Source organism: Garra rufa, chromosome 1, assembly GCF_049309525.1.
Source record: "Garra rufa chromosome 1, GarRuf1.0, whole genome shotgun sequence".
In the NCBI taxonomy this organism is placed as follows: domain Eukaryota; kingdom Metazoa; phylum Chordata; class Actinopteri; order Cypriniformes; family Cyprinidae; genus Garra; species Garra rufa.
Genome location: NC_133361.1, coordinates 26,229,377 through 26,244,508, shown reverse-complemented (window position 1 = coordinate 26,244,508; position 15,132 = coordinate 26,229,377). Strand labels below are relative to the sequence as shown.

Below are 15,132 nucleotides of genomic sequence, written 5' to 3'. Positions count from 1 at the left end.
GAGCTGGTGGATCGACGGGTGACGGTGTAGAGGAGGGCATCGAGAGCCGTGGTGGAACCGCGGGGTCGAAGGGCCGAGGCGGAGTCCAGGACTCGGAGGCTGGAGGCGGAGCTGAGGGATCCTCCAGCCGAGACGCCGATGGAAGCTGGCAGTCCCGCGGCGAGCCCACTGCACAGGTGGTGGGCTGAGGGTGAGCTGAGGGGCTGTCAGGGGACAGCGGCGGCCAGACAAACATGGCATCAGATGACAGAGGGTGGGTGGGTGGGAATTCCGGGCAGACAGGACAGACGGATATTTCCATATCAAAGTCAATTAAGTTACCAGAGTTATCTTGGGCAAGATCCGAGAAGAAGTCTATTAAATCCCCAGAAATAGATCCAAGCTCACCCTCAGCGGTGGTGCAGTGGGCAGGGCTCTCTGTAGCCCTCTCTAGCTCCACGTCATACTCCACCGTCACGGATGTTGCAGTCGGCTCTCGCACCTGGTCCGATGGGTCCAGCTCTGGCTCTGTCGCTCTCGGCTCTGGCTCTCCATCGTCGGTGGGCTCGGGCTGCAACTCCGCTTGTCGGGGTGATGTTGGGCTGGGTTCTGGGTCAGGTGTGGGGCTGGTGTCGTCCTCCGCGTTCGACGAAGATCTGCTGGACACCAGCACCCACACGATGAAATCAGCGATGCTCTCTCGAGGACCTTCCCCGGACAACTGCCTCTTGATGGTGTTGTTCAGTCCCTTACGGAAGAAGGTACAGAGGCAGTAGTCCGGGTAGTGCGTGTAAGGCACGAGGTGGACAAAGTCTCTGGTGTAGTCCTCGAGAGAGCGATCCCCCTGCTCCAGGAGAATGATGCTCACAGCAGGGTCCATGATAAAAACCAAAAAATAAACACTGAGAAAAACGAAAAATAAAGCAGGGGAAACACGCTGAGGAACTGTTTAGGTCGGTCCTTCTGTCATGGGTGTATGCAGGACTAGACGAGACGAGAGACGATATTCACAAATACAATATATTTAATATAATTCTCCAAGAGGAACAAGGCAGGAACACGAAGAGCTTTCACACACATCAAACGTTAAGGACCGACAATACACTGAACTCAAAGACAGACTCTTAAAGACAAACTAATCAAGATACACAGGTGACATGGATGACTGATAATAAAACACAGGTGTTACAGATGACGGTGACGAGGGCTAAACCAAATGACAGATCAACGGGGGGAAGACAAATGGGAAAAACCAATGACAAGACAGACAGAACTGTGACAGTATGTACCTGGTCCTCTATTAGGGCGATTAATGGCGAGATAACCATAATGACTGGGGTCTCGCTAAGCCCCATTGCCTAACACCGTGTCTACACCGGACACGACACGGCAAATCCCTGACAGTAATCTGTAGTGAATAAGGCAGCATGGGAAAACCCAGGCTATTTTTTGCACCCTGAGATTCCAGATTTTCACATAGTTGTATCTCAGACAAATATTGTCCTATCCTAACAAACAATACATCAATGAAAGCTTATTTATTCAGCTTATGACTGGTTTTGTGGTCCAGGGTCACAAATAATGTGGTTGCACCTGAAGAGCTTGAGTCTGAGATTACAGCAATTCAGTTCTGGTCAAAATAGGCTTCGCTGGACTTTAGCAACTGATTCATGCAGTCATGAAAGTGAAGCTGATGCCTGTTACTGTGAGAAACCGAGCAAATTAAAAAAGAAAGAAAAGACAAAAAGCAAACACAAAACAAGTGTATGTTTGCATGTTCATGGATAACACTAGCTGTGTGATGAGAGTAGATAGGATTACCCAAAAATGAAAATTCTGTCATTAACTACACAACCTCATGTCGTTCCAAACCCGTAAGATCTTTGTTTATCTTCGGGAACACAAATTAAGATATTTTTGAAGAAATGTGAGAGCTTTCTGACCCTGCATAGACAGCAACACAACTGACAAGTTCAAGGCCCAAAAAGGTAGTAAGGACATCAACAGAATTAATAAATTGCTGAATAAAGAATTTATTCTTGTTTTCTTTGCGCACAGAATGTATTCTCGTAGCTTCATAAAATTAGGGTTGAACCACTGATGTCACATGGACTATTTTAACAATGTCCTTACTACCTTTCTGGGCTTTGAAAGTGTTAGTTGTGTTGCTGTCTATGCATCAGAAAGCTGTCGGATTTCATGAAAAATACCTTAATTTGTGTTCCAAAGATGAACAAAGAAAGGTCTTATAGGTTTGAAACAACATGAGGGAGAGTAATTAATGACAGAAATTCCATTTTAGGCAGCTTTAGTCTGAATAAAAATAGGGTACAAACTATAAGATTGTGAAACATTAGCATTTAAAATAACTGTTTTGTAATTACATTTTTAATTTAGCACGTCTTTTCTTAATGAAAGCATTCATTTCTTAAGTAAAAAAATAGTACAAATCCCACTGACTTCCTGCAACTTATAAGTTAGTCTTGTGTATCCTCCTCACCTCTTGTTTTGAGGGATAAACTCCTGAAACATGAAGTTCTGGAGAGGTTGTTCGGGCAGGTGCTTTCCCAGGATGTAGTGCAGGTAGGGTTCACCTGGTTCACAAGGCCTGCAGGTCAGCTCTAAGTTTTGGTAGGCCAGAGGAACCGACTCAGTATGCTGCCGCTGGAAATAAAACATGTTCACCGTTGCCTGACAAAAGAATAAGACAGAGACTTTAATCAAGAATCTATGTACGAATGTAAATGAAGTAATGAACCACAAAGCCAAATGAACCACAAAGCCAGTCTTAAGTAGCACGGGTATATTTGTAACAATAGCCAAAAATACATTGTATGGGTCAAAATGATCAATTGTTTTAATGCCAAAAATCAGGATATTAAGTAAAGATCACATTCCATGAAGATATTTTGTACATTTCCTACCATAAATATATCAAAACTTAATTTTTGATTTCAAATAGTCGTATCCCGGCCAAATATTGTCCTATTATAACAAACAATAACAAATCACAATTTTAAAATCGACCCTTATGATTGGTTTTGTGGTCCAGGGTCACACTTTTCCTGTACAAAAGTTTGTCACTATGCAATTACTAGAGTATTCTGTGTGGTTACTTAATATTTCAGCCTCTATATATGTGTCACAGTTCTGTCTGTCTTGTCATTGGTTTTGCCCATTTGTCTTCCCCCCGTTGATCTGTCATTTGGTTTAGCCCTTCGTCATTGTGATTCCCTGCACCTGTCCTTGTAATTATTAGTCATCTGTGTCACCTGTGTTTGTTGATTAGTCTGTCTTTAAAAGTCTGTCTTTTATTTCAGTTCCCTGTCGGTCCTTTTGTGAACTAGATGTGTGTGTATGTTCCTGCCTTGTTCCATTCGGAGATTTATATTAAATATATTGTACTTTGTAAATATTGTCTTTCGTCTCGTCTACTCCTGCACGCACCCCTGACAATATGGAAGTCTTGTATGTTGATGATTATTTTTAAGGTGTCTCTAAGGGTGAACCAACCTCTTTTAGCACAGTGTCTCCTTGACAGATGAGCTTGCGAATGTGGACTATGATTTTGCGTTTCACCTTCTCCAGCTCTTTCTGATGGTTGTTTGCTTCACACACACACTGCCTGTACAGCATCTCAGTCTCTGTAACCTGTAGCAGTAGCAAAGCACAGTGATAAATATCATAGTGAGGAGATGATAACTGACATAACACATTTACCTGTTTGGTTATCTGAAGAAATACTCATAAATAGTATCACTGAAATGTTTAGGTTGTATTTTAAATACACTTACTATAACAATATACTTTCTAGCATTTCCCCCCCCCCAAAATTAACATATTTGATTCATTAAGCAAAAACATTTTATAATCTCTAGAGATATAATGATATCAAAATCTCACAATGCGATAATATCGCGATATGAAGTCCATGATACAATGTTTATTGCAATATTTAAAGTTTAATTATTATATCTAATGCATTTTGAGAGTTCAAAATGAAGAGATCCAACCCTTTAACTTAAGTCAGAAAAAAAGTCAGTGAATTGAAAAACAAAACAACAGAAAAACAGCCTCAGACCATCACATTACCACCACCATATTTTACTGTTGGTATGATGTTATTTCTGAAATGCTGTGTTACTTTTACGCCAGATGTAATGGGACACACGCCTTCCAAAAAGTTCAACTTTTGTCTCTTCAGTCCACAGAGTATTTTCCCAAAAGTCTTGGGGATCATCAAGATGTTTTCTGGCAAAACTGAGACGAGCCTTTATGTTCTTTTTGCTCAGCAGCGGTTTTCGTCTTGGAACTCTGTCATGTAGGCCATTTTTGCCCAGTCTCCTTCTTATGGTGGAGTCATTAACACTGACCTTAACTGAGGCAAGAGAGGCCTGCAGTTCTTTAGATGTTATTGTGGGGTCTTTTGTGACCTTTTGGATGAGTCGTCGCTGCGCTCTTGGGGATATTTTGGTCGGCCGGCCAGTCCTGGGAAGGTTCATCCCTGTTCCATGTTTTGGCCATTTGTGGATAATGGCTCTCACTGTGGTTCGCTGGAGTCCCAAAGCTTTAGAAATGGCTTTTGAGCCTTTTTCAGACTGATAGATCTCAATTACTTTCTTTCTCATTTGTTCCCGAATTTCTTTGGATCTCAACATGATGTGTAGCTTTTGAGGATCTTTTGGTCTACTTCACTTTGTCAGGCAGGTCCTATTTAAGTGATTTCTTGATTGCAGGTGTGGCAGTAATCAGGCCTGGGTTTGGCTAGAGAAACTGAACTGAACCCCTTCTTTTAAAAACTGCATGTTGTGTTTACTTGTGTTATCTTTAAATAATATTTAAATTTGTTTGATGATCTGAAATATTAAAGTGTGACAAACATGCAAAAAACAAACAAACAAACAAAAAAAACAGAAAGGGGGCCAACACTTTTTCACACCACTGTATCACATATAGCAACAATCTCACATAAATATTTTGTTTGCAGTATATTTGCTTGAAATTGTCTTGATGTCTTGAGACAGTAATTTTATAGAGAAAGCCTATTGGTTAAGTACTTTTGTGTTGATTTGAACAAGCCATATACTCAAGATGACCTTAGTTTGTGCGTCATCTCTGGACTTCCTCCTCTTGTCCAGGGTCTTGTAACCCCCTGTATCCTCTTCAGCTTTTGCCGTCATGGCTTTGGCCTTCTCCAGCTCCTCACAGCGCTGCTGGTATTGCTGTCTTGCTCTCTTCAGTGCAGACACTGCATCATTCTAATGCACATAACATTATCAGTCACATTACCAGAAAAGCTGACCACAATAAATATGCATATATTATCAAACACTGACCATCCTCTTCTGCTCTTTTGACCACTGTTCTTTGAATTCCCGTCGCCACTTGTCAATTTCATTCCTCTTGGCTGAGAGTGCCTGTGAGATAGATAGCAAAAGCCCACAAGTTACATATTATATGTTTCAGATTTCTTGCATTTGTTATAAACATTGTCGGATGGATGGAGCACCTGGTAGCAGCGCTGTTGAATGAGTTCAGCAGTTTGTTTGGCCGATGTGCTGCTTTTGATATCATGGTCCAGCGTTTGAGTGTAGATGTTCTGCAGAGGCATCATGTCCTGTGGAGTGCATCCAAACACATGCATGAAGGCTGACCAAAAAACATCAAGTTTCATACGCAACAGGACAACTGATATTTTTCACTTGTTTTTGTTAAGGGATACCAGGGTTTTATTAAATATCTATGTATGTACCTTTAAAATTTCTCACATTACCATAGTTTATTCACTACAGTTTAGAAAATGGTAATAAAATATGACAAGAATTCTGTGTCAACATACTGTGTCAGAACAAATTTATATTGATAAAGTCAGATAACTTTGATAGAAAGGTATGTAATGGATTACAATTAACCAAAATTTATTCAAACAACTGCTAGTACGACAATATTAACACTATCAATACTTTGCTGACCAATTACCAAGCAATGCTTAATTTTGTTCAGTCTGTGGTGTAAAAAGGTCACATTAGCAATTAAAGAAAAAACACATGTCAAAGTGTCTGAATCATTTTACTAGGAGACCACTGTATGAAGAATTTTTGTGTATATATTTTTTGTTAACCAAAGAGACAATATTGTCAGTGAAATGCTTGGAATAAGTGCTTAGAATTAAAATGTAATTTGAAGAAATCAATGTTAATTATTTCAATTGTGAATTATACAAAGGGGAATTGTTTCGATTGTTTTGTATTACAAGTTTTTAGAAAAAATATGTTTAAATAAGCGAATGAGTAGACACTAATTACAAAAACACAAATTTTCAGAAAACTAAACACTCGATAAAGCCAGATAATTCTTGATTCATCTTGTTGATATCTAAGAGTTAAAAAATGTAACATGGTGGATCCTTTTTCTATTTTCACAATGTTTTTAGGAATAGAATTAAAATATAAATCAAGCGAATTATGTATGGCAAAAAAAACTCTTCAGAATGTAGATAAAGGAATAAAACTAAAATTTGATTATGTAAGTGGAGATTTCAGGCTCAGTGCAGGAGAAAAAACTTATTTTGAAAAAAAATAAATAAGTATTATTATCTACAGAAGCACATAGATGAATTTAATAAAATAAAAAAACTTGAATGTCTATTTTGGATGCTTTAGTCACTAGTCTGAAAGAAGTCAAGTTATAAAAGCAAAATCACTTGACTTAAAATATTAATAGTAATATAACAATTGTGTGTATTTAGTATATACATATATAGCATTCTAACTATTAAATCTGCCTTAGCAATACAAAAGAGTGAGCAATTTCTATTCCCAACTGTTTTTAAATGTTATATTCATGTAGTAAAAAATGTGTGTTTTAAAGAATTTTGTAAAAGTTCACATTGAAAAATAGATGAAGAAACTCTACACGTTTTACATAAACACGCAGACACACACACACATTTTTACCTGTTGAGCAACACATGACTTGGCTGCATCTGCCGCTCTCATAATACTCTTTGCAAACTCTTGCTCTGTAAACAAACAACATGATTTTCATAATTCATAATTCTCCGAATCATAATGGCAGAAGAAAGAGGTGAATGGAAAATACGATTGACCGACAGAAATAGTTTACATCTGCATTGATAAACAGAGTGTTTGAAAATATCAATACAACTGTGAGGTGACGTAACTGTATCGGGCCATAACCCATTAGCATTACAGCTCAATGGAAAATAGGATATTCACTGATTCCAGGAATACCACATTGACTCATGTATTACAGTGGTAATGTGTATGCTTTCCCTGTTCTGTTCGTTCATTATTATTGACGCCTGACCTTGGCTTGGTTTCATTTTTTGAGCTTAAGTACTATCTCTTATTGCTCTGGCTATATATAATCTGTATTTTCTGTAGTTTCTCTCAGTATTGGGTGACATTAAACACTTAAAGTAACCTCCCACTAGAGGGTGCTATGAGAGACGACGTGTTAAAGATTACTTCATCCTATTACAGGTGTTCCTCAACACATACACTCTCAGAGATCCAATTTTAGACTCTGATTCTGTTTCCAGGAAGGATGCTCGTCCAGGGCAAAATTACCTATAATTAGTTGCAAACAAATCTAACATAAGCATAATGTGTCAGAACATCAAATAACAAGTCTAATTTAAGTTCTCTATTTTTTTCTGATAGTTAGTGGATGCATGTTCCTCTATGACTATTTGAGAAGTTCATGTAATCAAAGACTAAATTTAAAACACTCACCCAGGCTGATTCTTTTGTCCATCCAGGTCAGCAGGTCTTTGGCATAACGGCACCACATTTTGGCGTATTGCAGGGCAAGCTCCACGCCACCCTCGCAGCGACACAGGGACAGGTCGGCATCCTGGGCTGAGGGGGAATACATCAGCATCAATGGATCGTGTGCATGCCTTACTCTGTAAGCTAAACCCAGCTTGGGACTGACAGAGGCTTGTCCTCAACCAGCTTTAAAGATCCTCTTGGCTGTTACTTTACAGGATAAATCTCCTGTATCTTCAAAGGAAGTAAAGGCAAAGCTTTGGAAAACACTGAGATGCTCAAAATTGCCATTGCAAAACCACAACTTAGTTGTTAAAAACAACGCAGCAAGGCATCATTCTCCAAACGTCTGCTAATGCCGTAAACAAACACCGAATCATAACATCGATGATAGTCTAAGGGAAAAGTCGAATCCCTGCAACTCTCCGGCGCAATATTCCGGATTGGCAATTCAATATCCATGCAAAACGTGTGTATAGGCAACTCCTGAGCTTGCTCAGTAGTGTCCATGAGGGTTTAGGACTCAGCAGTGAGTGCGTGAGGATTTCACAGAGACTGAGACAGTTCACCCTCCCTCTGTCTGCTGTCTCCTCCCCGTCCATTAAATGCTACAAATCTGATCTGATCAAAACATCAGAACTAAGAACATGAATTTTCTCCATCATCCCTCCAATTTGTGTTGGAATGTCTCTATCCAACTTCTATCCTGACATACTTTCTGTCTTGTCATGTTGAAACATTTGAATGTTTGCATGTTTGGCGTAGATAGGGGAAATAATCCAAACCAGTAGCAGACTGTAGACTGGTGGTCTTTAGATTAGGGTGGGGTTGACTTCCTGATATAAAGATATCGGTACAAACAATTCAGCATTTTTTTTTAAAACAGGTGTAAAAGAAATTGTATTGTGACACTGCCAATACAATAACATCTAAGTCTCATTACCATGATGCATAAAAAATCTAATTGATCTAATATTGTGAAAAAAAAAAAAAAATCATTATTTTAATGTGAAAATCTTATTGTCAATACCTTAATGTTCAAAAATTTCATTCTTATTACCATGATGTGTAATTAATCAAATTAATTCTCATTACTACAATGTGAAAAATCTCATTCTCATTACCATGATTTGGAATTAATCAAATTCTTGTTACAGCAATGTAAAAAGTCTCATTGTCATTACCAAAATTGCGAAAAAAGCTCATTCAAATTACTGTGATGTATAAAAAGCTTATTCTCATTACCATGATGTGAAAAAAATCTCATTACCATTGCCGTTCCGTGAAAAAAATCTCATTGTCATTACCGTTACTTGTAAAAATCTCATTGTCATTACCGTTACTTGTAAAAATCTCATTGTCATTACCGTTACGTGAAAAAAATCTCATTGTCATTACCGTTACTTGTAAAAATCTCATTGTCATTACCGTTACTTGTAAAAATCTCATTGTAATTGCCGTTCCGTGAAAAAAATCTCATTGTCATTACCGTTACGTGAAAAAAATCTCATTGTCATTACCGTTACTTGTAAAAATCTCATTGTCATTACCGTTACGTGTAAAAATCTCATTGTAATTGCCGTTCCGTGAAAAAAATCTCATTGTCATTACCGTTACGTGAAAAAAATCTCATTGTCATTACCGTTACTTGTAAAAATCTCATTGTAATTGCCGTTCCGTGAAAAAAATCTCATTGTCATTACCGTTACGTGAAAAAAATCTCATTGTCATTACCGTTACTTGTAAAAATCTCATTGTCATTACCGTTACGTGAAAAAAATCTCATTGTCATTACCGTTACTTGTAAAAATCTCATTGTCATTACCGTTACTTGTAAAAATCTCATTGTAATTGCCGTTCCGTGAAAAAAATCTCATTGTCATTACCGTTACGTGTAAAAATCTCATTGTAATTGCCGTTCCGTGAAAAAAATCTCATTGTCATTACCGTTACGTGTAAAAATCTCATTGTAATTGCCGTTCCGTGAAAAAAATCTCATTGTCATTACCGTTACGTGTAAAAATCTCATTGTAATTGCCGTTCCGTGAAAAAAATCTCATTGTCATTACCGTTACGTGTAAAAATCTCATTGTAATTGCCGTTCCATGAAAAAAATCTCATTGTCATTACCGTTACGTGTAAAAATCTCATTGTAATTGCCGTTCCGTGAAAAAAAATCTCATTGTCATTACCGTTACGTGTAAAAATCTCATTGTAATTGCCGTTCCGTGAAAAAAAATCTCATTGTCATTACCGTTACGTGTAAAAATCTCATTGTAATTGCCGTTCCGTGAAAAAAATCTCATTGTCATTACCGTTACGTGAAAAAAATCTCATTGTCATTACCGTTACTTGTAAAAATCTCATTGTCATTACCGTTACTTGTAAAAATCTCATTGTAATTGCCGTTCCGTGAAAAAAATCTCATTGTCATTACCGTTACGTGAAAAAAATCTCATTGTCATTACCGTTACTTGTAAAAATCTCATTGTCATTACCGTTACGTGTAAAAATCTCATTGTAATTGCCGTTCCGTGAAAAAAATCTCATTGTCATTACCGTTACGTGTAAAAATCTCATTGTAATTGCCGTTCCGTGAAAAAAATCTCATTGTCATTACCGTTACGTGTAAAAATCTCATTGTAATTGCCGTTCCGTGAAAAAAATCTCATTGTCATTACCGTTACGTGTAAAAATCTCATTGTAATTGCCGTTCCATGAAAAAAATCTCATTGTCATTACCGTTACGTGTAAAAATCTCATTGTAATTGCCGTTCCGTGAAAAAAAATCTCATTGTCATTACCGTTACGTGTAAAAATCTCATTGTAATTGCCGTTCCGTGAAAAAAAATCTCATTGTCATTACCGTTACGTGTAAAAATCTCATTGTAATTGCCGTTCCGTGAAAAAAATCTCATTGTCATTACCGTTACGTGAAAAAAATCTCATTGTCATTACCGCTTTGTGAGATTAAATCACATACGCTAGTCAATCTATCCATTTGTTAATTAACGATTTAAAATGAACTATATGATTTAATATGATGTTTAATATGATACAAGACAACAAACTCACAGTTTTATCCAGAGACGTCACGAATTGTCTCTGCTTAGTCAGTCCATTAGGCTGATCAGAGCTCACAGTAGGGGTCTGAACTAGGCTAAGAATATATAGTTGATACTGCAGTCTGTCACAGGTGTGAGTAATGGAGCTGACGTCTTCTGTGAGCACAGGCCAAGGTATCATCTCAAAGGTCACTGTGTGGATGTTTTATTTAAACTTAGAGTGTTAACGTAATCCCCAATCTCAGCTAGCAAACAGCTACATTGTTAAAAATAAAGATGCTTCACGATGCCATAGAAGAACCTTCTTTGTCTAAATGGTTCCATAAAGAACCTTTAACATCTTTCTGTTTCTCAAAAGGTTCTTTGTGCGAAAGAAGGTTCTACAGATTCTAAAAAGGTAAGAAAGAGGTGGTTCTTCAAAGAACTTTTGACTGAATAGTTCTTTGTGGAACCAAAAATGGTTCTTCTATGGTATATATATTTCTTCAAGCTCAAATTTTATATAAAGATTACAGTTCTAATGCTAACACGCAATCCTCTGCTATCCTATCTCTCTACAGTTTTCAGAGAGATGGATCAGCGGGAAAAACAGAGAGCAGCTGTCTGCCGCTTTTAATCTGCGCTCTAACCCCCGTCCGGTGCTAATCTTGTTAGCGAGGGGCAATTAGTCCATGTGGCTAATTACATGTAAACAGCGCAGGTTGAAGAAGAGAGATTTAGTGGCATGACATGATGCCTCCGGGCCTCATCAGTCATTCTTGCTTTGCTTTGCATCTCTCAGATATCAGTCATTGCTGTCTATGTCCAAATGATGAACAGAAGACCAAGTTGAATCAATCAACCACTATGAACCCTGAATTTATGATATTCATTCTAATATTTGTGAGAGTACAAACAAACTGTTTGTGCAAATCTCATTACTCTTTTACCCCTTTTAGGCCTCATCCAAATGTCCAGCAAGCCAACACAGATACAAAATCATCTTAAAAAGAATTACCATTTACAGCTCCGTCTTTTTCCTCCTCCTCATGACAGATCTTCAAAGACTCCACATCTTCACCCTGAAAAACACACAGCTTTTAATAAAGTAAACCACATTGCTTGAGAGAGAAAGCATCAAGAAATGAGTATATGAGAAAAAAGAGTGGGAACAATAATTAATTAATCATGTCTCACTGTAATATCGTCCTGATCAGCGTTCAGTGTGGTGTCTGCTGAAGTGTCTGTTAAAGACAGAGAGTCTTCCAGGAGCAGCTCATCCACAGTCCTGAGAAATCAAATCAACCGACACAAAGATATTAAAAATGAAGCGTACTCACAAAGCCAAAATAGAGCCGATATTTAATTTATTCAAACAAATCTTAAAAATAAAGGTTCTTTATTGGCATCTATGGCTCCATGAAGAACCTTCTTTATGGAACATTTTTATAGTGGAAAAAGAACGCTCTTCACAGTCAGAAATAAATGGATCTTTTAAGAACCCAAAATGGCTCTTCTATGGCATCACTGCAAAAAAAAAAAAAAAAAAAAAAACTCTTTTGGAACCATAACTTTTTACGACAACGTTTTAGTGTCACCTTAAAAAAATTCTAAGATTAAAGTCATAATATTTTGAGAATAAAGTCAAAATTACGAGAAAGTCAAAATATTTTGAGATTAAAGTCAAAATATTTTGAGAATAAAGTCGAAATTATAAAGATAAAGTCAAAATAGTTTGTCGAAATATTTTGAGAATAAAGTCAAAATATTTTGAGAATAAAGTTGAAATTATAAAGATAAAGTCAAAATAGTTTAAGTAGAAATATTTAGAAAATAAAATCAAAATTATGAAGATAAAGTCAAAATATTTGGAGAATGAAGTCAAAATATTTTGAAAAAAAAGTCAAAATTACAAGAATAAAGTTGTAGCAATATGAGAATAAAGTCAAAATATTTTGAGAATAAAGAAAATTATGAGAATAAAGTCGTAACAATACAAGAATAAAGTCAAAATATTCTGGGAATAACTCAAATTTACGAAAATAAGTATGAGAAAAGTCGAAATATTTTGAGAATAAGGTAAAAATTATGAGGATAAATTCAAAATATTTCGAGGAAAAAGTAGAAAATACAAGAATAAAGTCAAAATTATGAGATTAAATTCAAAATATTTTGAGAATAAAGTTAACATTTCTAGAATAAAGTCAAAATATTTTGAGAATATGAAGATAAAGACAAAATATTTTGAGAATGAAGTCAAACTATTTTAAGAATAAAGTAAAAATTACAAGAATAAGTCGAAATATTATGAGAAAAAAGTCAAAATTACGAGAATAAAGTCGTAGCAATACGAGAATAAAGCTGAAATATTATATATAATAATTATGAGAATAAAGTTGTAATATTTTGAGAAAAAAAATGAATATTTGAGAATAAAATAAAAATTACAAGAATAAAGTCTAAATATTTTGAGAATAAAGTCAAATGTTGACTTTTTTAATCAAAATATTATGACTTTAATCTCGTAATTTTAGATTTAAAAAAAAAAAAAAAGTGGCACTAAAACATATTTTTTAAAAGTGATATTTCACAACAAAGTGTAAAGGTCTACGTACGAGCATGATAATGACAGATCCAAGCTAGCGTCAAAATCCCGTAATATCTCACTGTAACGCTTGGTTTCTGAGTGCCGGACTGGGGTACCACCATCTGAAATAGAAGAACTTGATTATAAATCGAATTATAAAAATGGTTTTAAATAAGAATCTTCATTCATTTCATAAAAGTAAGCATAGGTGAGCCTGCACCTGCTTGTCCATCTTGTGGATCATTGACATTATTAATGTTTTTCTCCCCCATGATACAAGAAAAGCACACACAAGGACCAAGACTGGCATTACAATAATAATAATATTAATATGCTTAATGAATAGATTTGTATGCCATATAACATTTTTTAATGATTTAATTAATCGTTAGCTTTTCATTAAACTCACAAACCCCCTGCAGTTCCTTTACGAACCTAGTTTGGGAAACCTTGATGTAATATAATGTTTAATGCACTTCATGTTGTAAATTACAATAAATGGACATATTTTCTTACTCTTTGCATTTTTTTACATCATTATGGTACAAGATAATCATATTTAAATCAATGTGATAAACGAGTTAAGTCTAAAGTAATCTAAAAGTAATCCATATGTAATCTGATTATATTACCTAAAAAGTATAATGTAACGGATTACGTTACTGACTACAATTTATGTCATGTCATCTGGATTACAAATTGTAAGTAATCTACCCAGTTCTGGTCATAATTAAGATAATACATTAAAATAATATGGTAAGACACACCAATTTACAATATCAAGCAGCAAAATAAACTGTTTGTACAGCTAAAAACAGTTGGACGTGGATGAGAGGAGAAGCCAGACCTGGTTATTATAAATATAAAGTGGATAAGATTTCCATTCTGAAAGCATCAATCTTCTAGCCTATGCGCCGCCTGTTTAAGAGCAAAACACAAAGCTGTGACTTTTCATTCACTGATGTGCTTCACTTGCAGCGCTAAAATTAGCAGCACACTTACTTGCCAGCAACCTGCCAAAATAAAAGTATGCTGATTTTAAGTTTAAATATGTTGAAAATGTATAAAAAATAAACAAATTTATGTAAATATTAGCATTGTATTTCTGTACTATATTGTATTAAATGTACTAAAAAAAAATAATCATTCAATTTTTTTTATAGTTACACACAGTTGAAGTCAAAATTTTACATACACCTTGCAGCATCTGCAAAATGTTAATTATTTTCCCAAAATAAGAGGGATCATACAAAATGCATGTTATTTTTTATTTAGTACTGACCTAAAGAAGAAGTTTCACATAAAATACATTTACATATAGTCCATAAGAGAGAGTCATAGCTGAATTTATTAAAATGACCCCGTTTAAAAGTTTACATACACTTGATTCTTAATACTGTGTTGTTACCTGAATGATTCACAGCTGTTTTTTTAGTGATTTGATATTTGAACCCTTTCCAACAATGACTGTATGATTTTGAGATCCCCATCCAACCGAGGGACTCATGTGCAACTATTACAGAAGGTTCGAACACTCACTGATGCTCCAGAAGGAAACACGATGCATTAAGAGCTGAGGGGTGAAAACTTTTTCAATTTGAAAATCATGATAAAGTTGACTTATTTTGTCTTCTGGGAAACATGTAAGTATTTTCTGAAGGGCAATGCTAAATGAAAAAATTATGATATTTAGGCAAAATAAGAAAAAAATCACACATCCTCATTTCAT

General features: G+C 35.9%; 1 protein-coding gene across 1 annotated transcript in view; it reads right to left on the bottom strand.

The window, feature by feature from the left end:
• Positions 1-15,132, bottom strand: part of gmip (GEM interacting protein) — a 30,384-nt gene that overhangs the window by 13,475 nt on the left and 1,777 nt on the right. The window contains exons 2-11 of the mRNA XM_073837998.1: positions 13,432-13,525; positions 12,014-12,104; positions 11,835-11,898; positions 7,737-7,862; positions 6,936-7,000; positions 5,489-5,596; positions 5,316-5,396; positions 5,076-5,237; positions 3,493-3,630; positions 2,480-2,670 (exon numbers count right to left, since the gene is read on the bottom strand). Coding sequence (XP_073694099.1) covers positions 2,480-2,670; positions 3,493-3,630; positions 5,076-5,237; positions 5,316-5,396; positions 5,489-5,596; positions 6,936-7,000; positions 7,737-7,862; positions 11,835-11,898; positions 12,014-12,104; positions 13,432-13,525 — 1,120 coding nt within the window. The remainder of the gene's footprint in view (positions 1-2,479; positions 2,671-3,492; positions 3,631-5,075; positions 5,238-5,315; positions 5,397-5,488; positions 5,597-6,935; positions 7,001-7,736; positions 7,863-11,834; positions 11,899-12,013; positions 12,105-13,431; positions 13,526-15,132) is intronic.